At 33.7% G+C, this 14,142-nt stretch overlaps 1 protein-coding gene across 2 annotated transcripts in view; it reads left to right on the top strand.

Moving 5' to 3' along the window:
- Nucleotides 1-14,142, top strand: part of TAX1BP1 (Tax1 binding protein 1) — a 60,538-nt gene that overhangs the window by 13,234 nt on the left and 33,162 nt on the right. For both annotated transcript variants that reach the window (XM_090287074.1, XM_090287073.1), the window contains exons 4-5: nt 4,353-4,540; nt 7,344-7,502. In XM_090287074.1, coding sequence (XP_090143200.1) covers nt 4,353-4,540; nt 7,344-7,502 — 347 coding nt within the window. The remainder of the gene's footprint in view (nt 1-4,352; nt 4,541-7,343; nt 7,503-14,142) is intronic.

Raw genomic sequence — 14,142 nt, 5'->3', positions numbered from 1 at the left:
AAACAGTTTATTCTTGTATTATTTTTCCATATTAACAACTGTAAACATACTTTTGCCTACACCTGTGTTCTGCATGACCACCACAAAGATGATTAACAGGGTTTATAGAGTAGTTATATTAATTTTATAGGGAAAGTTGCCCATAAAACGGATGTGAGTAATGTAAAATTGATTCTTGTCTTAGTTTGCCACTATGTACAGATTTAAAAAGAACTCTATTTAGAAATCTATCACATAATTTGTTGCAGTGTGATTTTGTATTATAATTGTACTTATTTTGGGTTGTATGGAAGCAAATTCTTAGTTTTGTTTATGCCATAGATTCCTTTTGGCCTGGTGATGCTAATGGACACTGATACAGTATAATATTTCAATACACATAAAATTCATAGCATTGCAAAGGATACCAATAATATTCCATTGTATGGATGTAATAGTTTGTTTATCCATTTGTCTATTAAAGGACACCTTGGTTGTTTCCAGGTTTCGGCAGTTATAAAGCTGATACAAGCATCCATTGTAGGTTTTTGTGTGAATATAAGTTTTCACTTCATTTGGGTAAATATCAAGGAGTGTGGTTGCTGGGTCATATGTTAAGAGTATGTTTCGTTTTGTAAGAAACCATCGAATTGTTTTCCAGAGTGGCTGTACCATTTGCATTCCCGCCAGCAGTGAACAGAAATTCTTGTCGTTCTACCTCTTTGCCAGCATTTAGTGTTGTCAGTTTTTTTGTATTTTGGTGCTTTATGTTTTTTAAACTTTTTATTCTGAGGTTTGTACTGTGTATATGTTTGGTGTGAACATCAGTTCGCAATGTAACCGCATGAAGCTTGCACATATAAAACCATTTTCTTATGTACTGTGTCAAGAAACCAGTATTCAGAGGATAAAATTTATACTGTAATAGAGGCAAAGATTTAGATTCTCATATGTTTTATGGGTTAATGAATGTTATAGATTGTGTGTGGTTTATCTTTTAATTCAAATTCAAGTGTGTATATTGGAACTGATTTTACTGCTAGGATACTTGTTCTTAAAAGTTATTTTAAATATAATTAGCCTTGTAATAAATGAGTTAACTTATTAAATGTGTTATATTGACTTAGGAATTTATTTATTAGTTAGCAAACTGTTTAAAAGCAGTAAAAAACAAAAAGGAGAAAAGCATCCAGTTCATTTTTGTTTATACTTTAAAAGCATTTTCATGGGAGCTAAGCATAAGTTCAGTAAGTTTTACAAGTTTCTGAAAATTCATCATGTTAATTTTTACTTTGAAATTCAGAATTAAAATCTTCTATCTGCCTAGAACTTGTTTGTTATATAAAAAAGGCAGAATAGAGGCATGAACAACTTACCCATAAAATATTAGAGCTAGAATGGGTTTTAAGTACAATCCAAATCACTTTGTTCATTTTATGGATGAGTCATGAGAATCCTGAAATGCTAAACTCAAAACAGCTAACAGAAATACATAAAAGTAATTGTTTTCTTAGAGACCCTAATTTGTTTATTATAATTTGATTGCTAATGTCACAGGCTATAAAATTGGACTCGGAGCTTGGTTTTTAGTTTTTCCTATTTTATTTTAATTGTTATTAATCTGGCAGGAGCCTTTTCTGGATAGCTGTGTTGCTGTTATGTTTTTAATCCTCATCCGACATTACCCGTTGCTTTTAGAGAGAGGGAGGGAAACATCAATGTAGTATGTGCCCTGACCAGGGAATCGAACCTACTGCCTTTTGGTTTACAGGACGACCAACTGAGCCACACCAGCCAGGGCTTTTCTAGGTAGCTTCAAATTGTTTCTCAAATGGTATTTGAACCAAGTTTTTTAGTATTATTTTTTTGAGTTTTTAAAATTAGACACTGAATACTTAGCTTGTAGAATTTCTATTGTCGTGATACCAGAGCTGATTAGACTATATTTTTGTTTTTTATTTAAGTTTTAAAAATAAGTAGTGGCCATTTGCAGAGTTACCGAGACGTCCATTAATAGACGTAGTAGTAGGTGTTAGGAGGGTGGGGTTTTTGAAACTGAAAACTACCTTGCCAAATGCACCTCCATATCACTCTTCTAAAACTTCATATTTTTAAATAATTTTACGTGTAAAGCTGTAAAAATAGTTCACAGAATTAACTTACACTCTTCAGTAGCTTCTCTTAATTTTAACATCTTGCATAACCGTAGTACATTTATTTTTAAAAACCAGGAATTTAGCATTGGTAGAATACTTTTGACTAAAGTACTAACCTCATTTGGGTTTCACAAATGTACCTAGTGATGTTCTTTTTCTTTGTTCTGGGTTCAATCCAAAATCCCACATTACGTTTAGTTTTCGTATCTTCTTTCTGTCCTTGTTTTTCTTTTCTTTTTTATTATTTTTATTTTTATTTGTTTTTTAATTGTTGTTCTATTACAGTTGTCCCTTTTTTCCCCCTTTGCTCTCCCCTGTTCTGACGACCCCCTTTCTCCCACAGTCAGTCCCCACCCTCTTGTCCATGTCCGTGCGTCATTTATACTAGTTCCTTGACTGGCCCCTTCCCCTTCTCTTCCTGTCCTTGTTTTTCATTACCAGTTTTTAGAGTTTTTTGTTTGTCTGTTTTTTGTAGGCTATATCTTATTTTAGGTTTGTCTAATGCTTTGTCATGATTACATCGCAGTTATACATTTTTAGGAAGAACACAGTGGAACTAATGTTGTACCCTTCTCAGTGTATTGTGTCAGGGAGTATATGATGTCCATATATCTTATTACTGGTGATAGTAATCTTGATCACTTGGTTAAGGTGGTGTCTGCTGTGTTTTTCCACTGTGGGGTTAGTATTTTTCCCTTTGTATTTAATGACTGTTATGGAGGAGCTACTTTGAGATGAAGGAAATATATCGTTTCTCCTCAAACTTTTGCCCATTTTAGGATCCTTCACTGGATCTTGCTTACAACATTATTGTTGTTGTGTTTGCCTAATGGTGCTCTTTTATTCTCATTCTCTGTGTATTTATTAGTTGGGACTATGTTAGGAAAAGTCCCCTTCTCCATGGACTCATGCATATTTATTCTATGGAATAAAGTCTGATACTATATCATATTTTGGTTGCTCAAATTGTTCAAGCGGGCCCCTGTGTTTTTTGACATTCCCCTTCTCCCCCAGTTCTTTTAAAAGAACTTTCCTTACTTTCAAGCACCAGATGATGATCTAGGTTTACCTTGTATTTTTTCTGCCCCTTCTTGTTTCTAAAGAGAAAGGCCAGCTATTATTTAAAGAATGAAATCAAGTGAAGTAGATATCATAATAACGAGACTGAAAATTTTAAGATATGGAAGAATAACAGGCATAGGGATTACTGATTTCTGGGTAGATAATAATATCCAAGATAAGGTGAATATATTCATTTTTGTATGTTCATTTCACAGTCATTTAATGCTTGCTTTTTATAAGTCCTGGGGGATTCCAGAATTTTTATATTACATATCTGCCCTCAATATTTCTGAGGTCTTGATATAGGTTATAAAACATGTATAATGAATACTAATACAAAGCATACTGTGGAGCTTTTTTTTAAATGTAAAAAATACCATGGAGCTTTGGAGAGGAGGTAGATAATTTTGTGCTAGGATAATCCAGCAAAATTTAAAAGAGGACAATTGAGTTGAAGAAAGAGAAAACAGATACTGAACATATATTAGATGTCAGGTAGTGGGCTACATGGAATGAATACATTATCTATAGATACTTTGGAACTCTGAGATAGATGTGTTTGTATCTTTTACAGATAAGAAACTCTGGGGCTCAGGGAGGTTAAGTAAATAAGAGTGGTAGAGCTGGAATCCAGAATAAATCTCTGTAGTTCCAAAGCTTATTTTTGTTCTACAGTGTCATTAGATCTCATTCTTTTTCCTGTCATTACACAGCTCATATGTGATCCCTTTTGTTAATATCTCCCTTTTACATGAGACTAATTGAAGGAAGATTTCTTTAAATAGCATATTCTCACCCCTAATAATCTTCCTAGATTTTCAGGCTGGTTCTTCCCTTGCTCCTCCTCCAGCCTCCCTCTCATTGAAAACTACATACTTGACACTCTCTCAGATGAGTTAGTTTTGCTCTTAGTGAAGATTTGTGGAAAGGATGTTCTGGGAATATAGTTTAGACCTAAGATAAGAAAACTTAGGCATGTTAAAGGAAGAAAGGAGAGTCTAGGTTTGATAATTTATGAGAGATAGGAAAGATATACCCTAAATGCCTAGAACAGGGTCAGGAATGAGAGGAGATGGCAAGTATTGTTAAATTAAATGAAAATAACATTTTATAAAAGGAAGTTTAATAATTTTTGTTTTGTTCACTTCCTCTTAGGATACTACCTTCCAAATGATGATGGAGAATTTTATCAGTTCTGTTACGTTACCCATAAGGGTGAAATCCGTGGAGCAAGTACACCTTTTCTGTTTCGAGCTGCTTCTCCCATTGAAGAATTGCTTACGATGGAAGATGAAGGAAATTCTGACATGCTGGTGGTGACCACAAAAGCTGGCCTTCTTGAGGTTGGTGCCAACAGTGAGCTAGTGATTTATGGATAGTTTTAAGAACAGAGCATGTAAGAACACGTGGTCATTAGCATTTTAAGAATTTTCAGGTTATGCAAGAGTATAACCTAAAAAAAATGCTTTTTAACTAAAATAATAAACTTAATGTGTTATTTTTGAACTACTTTACAAGTCTTCTGTCACAAAAATATTGAGTTCACTGCCAGTATCTTGTACATGGTAGATGTGCAGTAATTGAGAGAGCTTAGATCTAAAGCTGTCCTAACATTCCCTCACCCTAACCTTTCTTCTTTGGTGGTGGCCTAATCCATTAATAGTAAAATAGTACAGATTTGGAGGGTGGAACTGGAGGGAAAGTGGTGTAAAGCAATAAAGCTGTCATTGGATGTGAACTTCATTTTACTGTACCATGAGCATGCCCTATCCCAAGTGTGTCAGTGAATCAGGGAGGCATCGCAGTCTCTAAGTTCAGGTTGAATATTTTTAGAATGATTTTTTTTCCCCCTTGTCATTTGATCAAATGAATAAGCTTGGATTAATCACAATTAAAAAGGAAAGGTGGAAAGCTTTTTACTGTTTTTTTTATTGAATGTTTTGGAATCATTGCATTGGCTCTAATAGAAATTTACTGTGCATAAGATCTAATAATGCATATGTCTTATATGTCTTAATTTTTAGTAGTTATTGAAGAAGAAAATGGAACAACATTCTTAGTTCAAGATATTTCTCAGTATCGATATCTAAACTTAGCTACTAGAGTGTTACATTTGCGTTTCTGTAAAAAACTGCTGCTTTAATTGGTTCAGCATATATTTTTGGTTAATTTATATTCACATTAGTCTGTGACAGGTCATTGTTTTTTCTTCATAGTCAGATGAATTTTTATACATAAATATTTTATGCCTTTGATTTTATCTTATTTACCTTCAAAAACTGAGATTAGAGAAAAAACAAGAGGTTACAGATAAAATACTTTAATAAGGCAGTTGAACTAAGAAGGCTTGAAGGAACCAATCATTTGTTCTGAATTCTTCTATATCTTCCTTTCCTCCTTCTGGAAATTCTTCTCTTATCTTAAATAAAGAAATGTAACTTTTATAGGGTGACTAAAACATTTTGTGTTGACAAGTGCTCGATGATCAAGGTTTTTAGCCCGGCATTTGAATGCTAGTCAGAGATGCTCAAACAAGCCCCGCTCTTAAGAAGAATGCAGTTAGTTTATATTGCAGTTTTTCGGATACTTGTTAGACCACCCTGATCTCAGGGCCGCAAACAGAAAAACGGGCATTTTGCATCTACATCTCTCTAGCGCACCTTTTCTAAGTAAATTGGGACACTGTTCAAGTTATTTCACTTCTCCCTACTTTATGAAGAAAATGTAAATTGCTGTCTCTTAGGGAGGTATTTTTGAGATAAAATGTTTTTATATTCTGACCAGTTTTTGGGCAAATCTTTTAAGTTTCCATGTTCATTGCCCTGCTGGGTGGCTCCGTTGGTTCTAGCTTCATTCCATGCACCGAAGTGCTGGCGGGTCCAGTCCCCAGTCAGGGTCAGTACCTAGGTTGTGGGATCAGTCCCTGATGTGGATGCATGCAGGAGGCAACCCATCGATGTCTCTCTTTCTCTCCCTCTCTCTCTCAAATCAGTAAAAACATAACTTGGGTGAGGATCTTAAAAAAAGTTTACATGTTCATCAAAATCTTTAATGATTTTATCTAAAACTGTACAAGATCAGTACAAATGTAAGCCATTATCTAGGGGGGGGTACTGTTGACATTAAAAATGATTAATGAAATAATGAAACAATCCTTCAAAGTCTGAATCTTGACTGGGTCCAAGATTTTTTAAAAAATTGATATTTTAGCTATAGTGAGGGATATTTAACTGGATTATCCATTGGATGTAATAAAAGTACTCATTTTCTTAGCTCTTATACTGGTAGTGGTTGAAGAGGACACTTGTTATTCGGAGATGCTTGTTCGGAGTACCTAAGGGTGAAATGTCTGTACTTCCGTTTCACATGGTTTACCCATGCCCCCAATTATATAAATAAACTGAAGTACTGAATATAAAGGGAGATAAAATGAACATGGCAAAATATTAATTTAGGTGATGGGGTATGGGTGTTCATTATAAAATTTTAACTGCTAGATTCCTGAAAGATTGAGGGCAGAAGTTTTTATCTAATTTGAATTTCTTTTAAAAATGTCTACTTAAGGTTCAGTAAATTCTAGAGATAGTAAACACCAATTAAATGAATTACTGGGAAAAAGTGATTATGAAATTTTGTAGAAAAATTCATTAATTTTGTACTTTTAATTTTTTCTTTATTGCCCAACCAGAAGAAGGTCTAAATTTTATGATTTATGAACTTTTCTACCTGAATGCTAAACAAGGTTCATTGATAAAAAGTATATGTAAAAATTCTTTTAAAAAAATTTATTTACTTATTTATTTGTTTATTTATTTATTTATTTTTAGAGAGAGGGGAAAGGGAAAAGAGAGGGAGAGAAACATCACTGTGTGGTTGCCTCTCACTTGCGCCCCCGACTGGGGACCTGACGTGCAACCTAGTCATGTGCCCTGACTGGGATTTGAACCAGTGACACTTGGCTTGCAGGCTGACGCTCAGTCCACTGAGCCACAGCAGCCAGGGCTAGTATATGTAAAAATTCTTAATGTGGATTTCTTTAGTATTTTTTTTTTTGAAATGGAAAGCAGTTTGTAACATATAGGGAGAGATAAATGGTAATGGAAAAATACAACAGAATTTTAAAAATTTGCATTTTTTATTTTACAGTTGAAAATTGAGAAAACCATGAAAGAAAAAGAAGAACTGTTGAAGTTAATTGCCGTTCTGGAAAAACAGACAGCACAGCTTGGAGAACACGTTGAAAGAGTGGAGAGAGAACTTAGCCATGAAAAGGAAAGATGTGATCAGCTGCAGGCAGAGCAGAAGGTTCGTTGTATCTTATGTTACTGATAGGAGTTGATAAAGTGTATTGCCTGAAACTCACTTTTTTCAAGAACTAAGCCAGTTAAAGTGAGCAAAAACCCTGTGTTAAAAAAAAAAGCCATCAGACAGATATTTATACAAAAACAAGGCAGTTTCTGTCAACCTTTTGCCACAGCTTCTTTTATGTTGTAAATGATTGAAATTTTTGATTTTTGGTATCAGGCTTGTTGATCAGTGCCTGATAACTATTTCTACAACTATTCTAATTGTAGAATATTTGATTGATTTTGAGGGAAGGGGTTGGAAATATGATTAGGAATAATAAATACTGAATAAGGGAAAACAGAATCATTAAATTACTTTTCCAAAAAGGAGAATTCAGTGAAATGAGATATTAGACAAAATTTTGAAATACTTGATGTGAGAAATTTATAAATTATCCTAAAAGCAGTTAATATTGGTGAATTTTTTTGAGACACAAATGGATTTTAGTTAGTGGATGAAAATGATGGAAGAAGAAAGCTATAACCTAGTCATTGACTTGTTTATTTACTATTTTCACAAGAAAAGTAATTTGTTAGTTTTGACAAACTTACACAGATTATGATTATACATATCACAATCCCATTTATAACTAATCAGATTTATTGTACTTATTTCTGTTGACAGGACTGACCTGTTGTTCCCTAAGGTTGGGGTCTGTTCATTATTCTTTAAGAAGGCCTAGAGTAGTTAATTAAGAATTGTTAATTGAACCATTAGTGCAGTGATTCTCAACAATTTAATACTCCAGTGCAGTGGTTGTATGTTGCATACCTCTGCAGAGATGCTATCAAACAGGGCTTAAATTCTGAAAAGATTTCTCTTGCCTTATTCTATTTGGGATTGCTCTTTGGAGTTAGAGGGTAAACAATGTGTACAGTTGTAAATCTTATAAACGTGTAGTCTTCTATCTGTGTTAACATTAGCCTTTTTAGTTTAAGAATATGCAGTTTTCTCCCAATTTTACACTTGAGGAACACTTGGGATTCTGCAGCTGGAGTATCCTGCAATAGGAGTAGGACATTCTCTTTGGTTAAGGAACCACTTTTTTATCTGAACTTTTAAAGCAGGTACATCAAATATTAAAATATAATAAAATCTCATTGTATGTGACTACCTTGACTGTTAGGCATTCAGCTAAATTTTTTATCCAATCATTGTAACTCACTGTTTTTGTATAGTTATTGCTCTTTTCTCTTTATTCTTTAAATATTTCTCTTATTTGAAACTGTATTTGGCAGTTTCCAAAGTGGAATGCCAGTCATCATCTTCCCCCTACCTCCTTTCTTATAAGACAGAGGGATGGGGGTGAGATAGAAGGTGACTCCCGAAAACGGCCAGTTACGGATCAAGGACACTCTGAAATATAGTAGCAGTCTGGGTCCAGCCAGTGCTCTTAACGACACGCTGTGCTGCACCAGGGCTCTTCATATTGGGTTGGCCAAAAATCCGTTGAGTTTTTTCCGTAAAATAAAAGACACATTTTTCATTTCACCAGTTAACTAGAGATTGGGATATTTTGAGTATGTCGGCTCTCTCCTGGTAGTGGCTTGTAGTGGGTAGGGGCCAGGGGTGCTGCTAAACACCTTCCAATGCAAGGAGTTATTTGGCCAAAATGTCAGTAGTACCAAGAAACTTCACAAACCAGTTTTGACACATTGGATCAGTCACAGCACCTTCTCCATACACTGCATAAATCTGTTTTTGTGTTTTAGTTGCATTTTTACCTTTCTTGAAATAATAAAGCATATTATGCCAAAAATGTTGCATATTTTATTTCATCTTCAGTATTAAAATGGCTGTATAGAAATTGACCAGTTTTTTTTTAATGCATGCTAATATGACAACTGTCACAATACAGTCCAACAAAATTGTTTCGAATGAAGTTAAAGACAACTGAGCGCTACTAGAGCCATCATACAGAAAATACGTTACGGACTTTTTTGGCCAACCCAATACTTCTACCTCTGAATGTCAAAGATATGGCCTTAATCTAATTAATTTTTCTAGAATAATTGATCTTTTTAAAATTAGCTTTATTGAGATATAATTTACAAACCATAAAGCTCACCACTTTACACAGTTCAGTGGTTATTTACGGAATTGTGCAACCATAACCTAGTTTTAGAACATTTTTATCACCCTCAAAAAAACCTTTTACCTATTTGTGGACATTTTGCTTTTGCCTTGTCCTCCATCCCCCACCGGTCCCAGGCAACCACTAATCCAAATTCCTGTGGCTATGGGTTTGTGTATTTGTAAATTGCATACAAATGGAATCATGTGGCCTTTTGTGGCTGACTTCTTTTCACGTAGCCTGTTTTCAGGGTCCATCTGTGTGTCAGTACTTTATTCCCTTCTGTTGTCAAATATTTCATCATATGATTAGTCTTTTTTTTACCCCAACTTTGCATTTATTAGACTTACATAAAAATTGGCAGTTTGCATGCCTATTTATTCTTGCTTTTTGTTTTGGAGGGCTAGATATATAGTTGAAAATTAAAAGATTTAAAGCTGAGGCTTAGGGAACAGTGATGTTGATCTTGTTTTTCAGATAAGACTAAAACAGCTGTGACAAGTTTTTTTTAGTGGGTTTAGTTGATAATTTTTTGGAGTCTAAACTCCATAAAATATATTCTTAACTTGAATATTGATAATATAAGATGTACTTAGTATAAGATGTACTTCCAAGGTTTTTTTTAACACCAAATCATATTTGAGGATACTAAATATATTGTATATTGCTTATACAATATAAGAAGCATGTTATGAACTGTTAATATATGCATATTGTTTTGGTTCTTAAATTTTACAACCTAAGTTGTGTACCTTGAGTCATTACCATCATTTTGGAGTTACCAAAGGTATAAAATATATAGGAGTAAAGGAACGTGAAAAGGTTCATTCATTATGGTGGCTCTGAGTGGACCTTCAGCTATTTATATCTTTTACTTTCTCTTCTCAAAAGCTTTTTTTATCACTGCATTGGACACTCAGTTTTGGACAGAGGTAGTTAAAGGCATTTTACTACTTAATATTTGGAATTGCCTCAATTTATTATATATATATAGCTGAAAATACGTGGAATTGCCAAAAACCAATTTTGAAGTTATGAGTTTATTGAATTTCTGATTTTCTTTTATCAGTTTTCATTGAGAAAAAAAAAGACATGAGGTTTAATTTCCATGTGTAGGGAGTGATTATTTTTTATGTATATATAGCAATAAATTTATTTAAAGCCAGTTACTTTTTTTTTTTGTATCTGATTTGCGAAGCAATAATCTCAGGATTTATAATATTTTGTTTTTAAAATAGTATACTTAGAGCCAGCTCATAATCTTTGCATAGATTAAGACTGAAGTGTAAGATGAAGCATTTTTATAGTGTTTCATGAAATTTGTATCATTGAATATTTCTCATTCATTTTTTTAGCTTTATTGAGCTATAACTGACAAAATTATAAATTATTTAAAGTGTATATCACGATGATTTGATATACATTGTGAAAGGATTTCTTCCATCTAGTTAATAAAATGTCCATCAAAACACATATTTCTTTTTCGTGGCATTTAAGTTCCACTCTCAGTAAATTTCAGTTGTACAATACTTATTATAATTATAGTCGCCGTGTTACACACTAGGTCTTCAGACCTAATTTATCTTATACCTGCAATTTTGTACCCTTTTACCAACCTCTCCATATCCACTTCTGTCCCCGAGCTCCTGGCAACACCTTTTCTCTTCTGCGTCTATAAGTTTGACTTTATTTAGATGCCACGTAAAAATGGTAGCATGCAGTATTTGTCTCTGTCTGGCTTATTTCACTCAGCACAGTGATCCCAAGGTCCATCCATGTTGTTGCAAATGGCAGGATTTCCATTTTTTGGTAGCTGAATGATATTTTATTGTATATATTGTACCATACCTTCTTTATTTATTCTTCTGGTGACAGATATTAGTTTTTTTCTGTATTTTGACTGTTGTGAATAATGCAGTGAACATGGAAGTGTAGATATCTTCTCATATCCTTTTCCTTTGGCTATCAAAAATGGGATTGCTGGATCATATGGTAGTCCTGTTTTCAATTTTTTGAGGGATTTCCATGTTGTTTTCCATAGTGCCTGCACCTATTTACATTCCCACAGTGCACAAGAGTTCCCTTTTCTCTACCTTTCATCTTTTTGGTGACAGTCATTCCAACTGTGGTTTTGATTTGCATTTTTCTGATGGTTAGTGATGTTGAGGGCCTTTTCGTGTACCTGTTGGCTATTTGTATGTCATCTTTGGAAAAATGTCTATTCAGTTCCTGTGCCCCTTTTTATATTTATGTATGTATTTATTTGAGGGGGATTGAAGGGGGAAGATGGGGAGAGAAACATCAATTTGTTGTTCCACTTATTTATGCATTCATTAGTTAATTCTTGTATGTTCCCCAACCAGGGATCAAACCTGCAACCTTGGTGTATTGGAATAGCACTCTAACCAACTGAGCTACCCAGCCAAGGCACTGCCCATTTTTAAATTGTATTTTTTATTGTTACTGAATTGTGTGAATTCTTTTTACATAATTTTGGGTATTAGTCCCATATAAGATATTTGACGTGCAAATACTTTCTTTCATTCCAGAGTTTGGTTGCTTTTTCATTTTTTGTTGAGTTTACTTTGCTGTGCAGAAGCTTTTTAGTTTGATGTAGTCCCACTTGTTTATTTTTGCTTTTGGTGTCAAAGCCAAAAAATACCATTGCCCAGACCAGAGTCAAGGAACTTACCTTCTGTGTTGTCTAAGTCTTTAATCCACTTTGAATTTATTTTTGTATGTGATATAAGATAGTGGGCCATTTTCATTAGTTTGAATGTGGCTGTCCAGTTTGTCCAGCACCATTTATTAAAGGGATTATCCTGTTTTTACTCATTTGTCATAAATTATTGACCATGTATGCATAGGTTTTTTTCTGGGCTCTCTTTACCTTGATCTGTGTGTAACATGTTACATATCCAGGTGTAACATAGATTATTATAACAATACACACAGACCATTCAATTTCACTAAAATAAGGCAACATAAGTAAAATTATGCTATCCTAATTTTTTTTTTATTCCTTGTCTTTTTAAAAATGTGTGTAAAACTCAGTGTTAAAATTACTCATCTGTGGAATGTATACATGTTCAGGAAATGAAATTTAAGATATTAGATATATTTGTGGCCTATATTTCTTCCCTTTCTTCTCTTTCCTCCAACCAAAAAATTTAACCCTTTGAACTGGTATTCTCTTAAAAAGGTAGAATTACAGTGTATTTGCTCATGGCAGATTTTTGACAGTTAGTAGAAGTAGACTTCATTACATTTTATTGTATTTAAACTTTGCTTTGTTGCAGAATGGGCAGTAGTTATTCTTCATGGATTAAGTAGTGGACTTATCTGTATATTTTTCTCTGTTTTAATATTAAAATTATGATGCCCTTTTGGTATGAGTTGCAAATACTGACCAAGTTACTGTTTACCTCAAATCTCAAGTGTTTTTCAGAGATTGTGTTGTAGATTTTACTTAAAAAAAATTTTTTTTTAACATGAATCTTAGTGTTTTGTATGTATACTAAGGGCCTTGATGCCATTTTCATGCCAGGGGAGAACTGGCCACATTTAAGATGTTTATGCTTCCCTCAGACCTGAGAACTAGAAACCTGAGAATAATACCTACTTGCGTGTTTCCATGCCTTTTGAAAATAGGCTTGGATGCTGAGGAGCTATCAGGTGTCTCTATGGCTACCAGGAAGATTTTAAGACTCGCAAGTTAGGGTTAGAATTAATTTGTGACTTGCTATGGTTAACTGGCTCACAGATAAAGCAATTAGTTCATGTTTTGCGTTAGTTGCTTATGACTCTTTTCTAGTTCTTGCTGCATACCTTTTTAGAATGCTGGTTACCCACTACAGACCTTCATTAATTACAGAGCTGGAAACTAGATTTTGCCTCTGGGCAATCTAATTCAGTCTTTGTCCTGGGGTTAAATCTGTAGCCTGTTTTCAGTACTGAGAGAGCGTTTTATAAAACTAAAAAAAAAAAAAAATTTTTAAACTATTTAGAAACCTCTGGCTGTCTTTATAAATCAGCAAGACAAAGACTGAAAAGGTCAACTTTTACAGGAATCTCTGGGACAACGGTTATATCTGAATAACTGTTATTTGCTTTTTCTGGTGTTGTGGTCGTGGAATCACAAAAACATTGAGTTTTGTATAACAGTCTTTGGTAAATGTTGCAAATACAGTAAGGCAGACACTGCTTTGAGGAAAAATAAACCCACAGTGTATTACTAACTGTTGTGACAAACTTATTAATGAGATATGGATGCAACATAGCAATTTTTATATTTTAGCAAGATGTTTAAAATTATATCCCACCTATAGGTAAAAATTTGACTGAGTTTATGAATATCAGTGGTTTATAAATACTGTTACAGCATTTGATATGTTGAAATTGACAAAATGGTGATTTTGTTGGGGTGGTAATTAGTGGAAAATTAAAAAATTATTCCTAACAAAAACAATTGATCTTTATCAGTTCTTTTGATGTATAGTTTTTCATAACAGTACCTTCATATGC

This window comes from Furipterus horrens, unplaced genomic scaffold (genome assembly GCF_987537825.1).
Source record: "Furipterus horrens unplaced genomic scaffold, mFurHor1.1.pri manual_scaffold_9, whole genome shotgun sequence".
In the NCBI taxonomy this organism is placed as follows: Eukaryota; Metazoa; Chordata; class Mammalia; order Chiroptera; family Furipteridae; genus Furipterus; species Furipterus horrens.
Note: the sequence above shows the minus strand (reverse complement) of the source record. Positions and strands in the feature narration are given on the sequence as shown.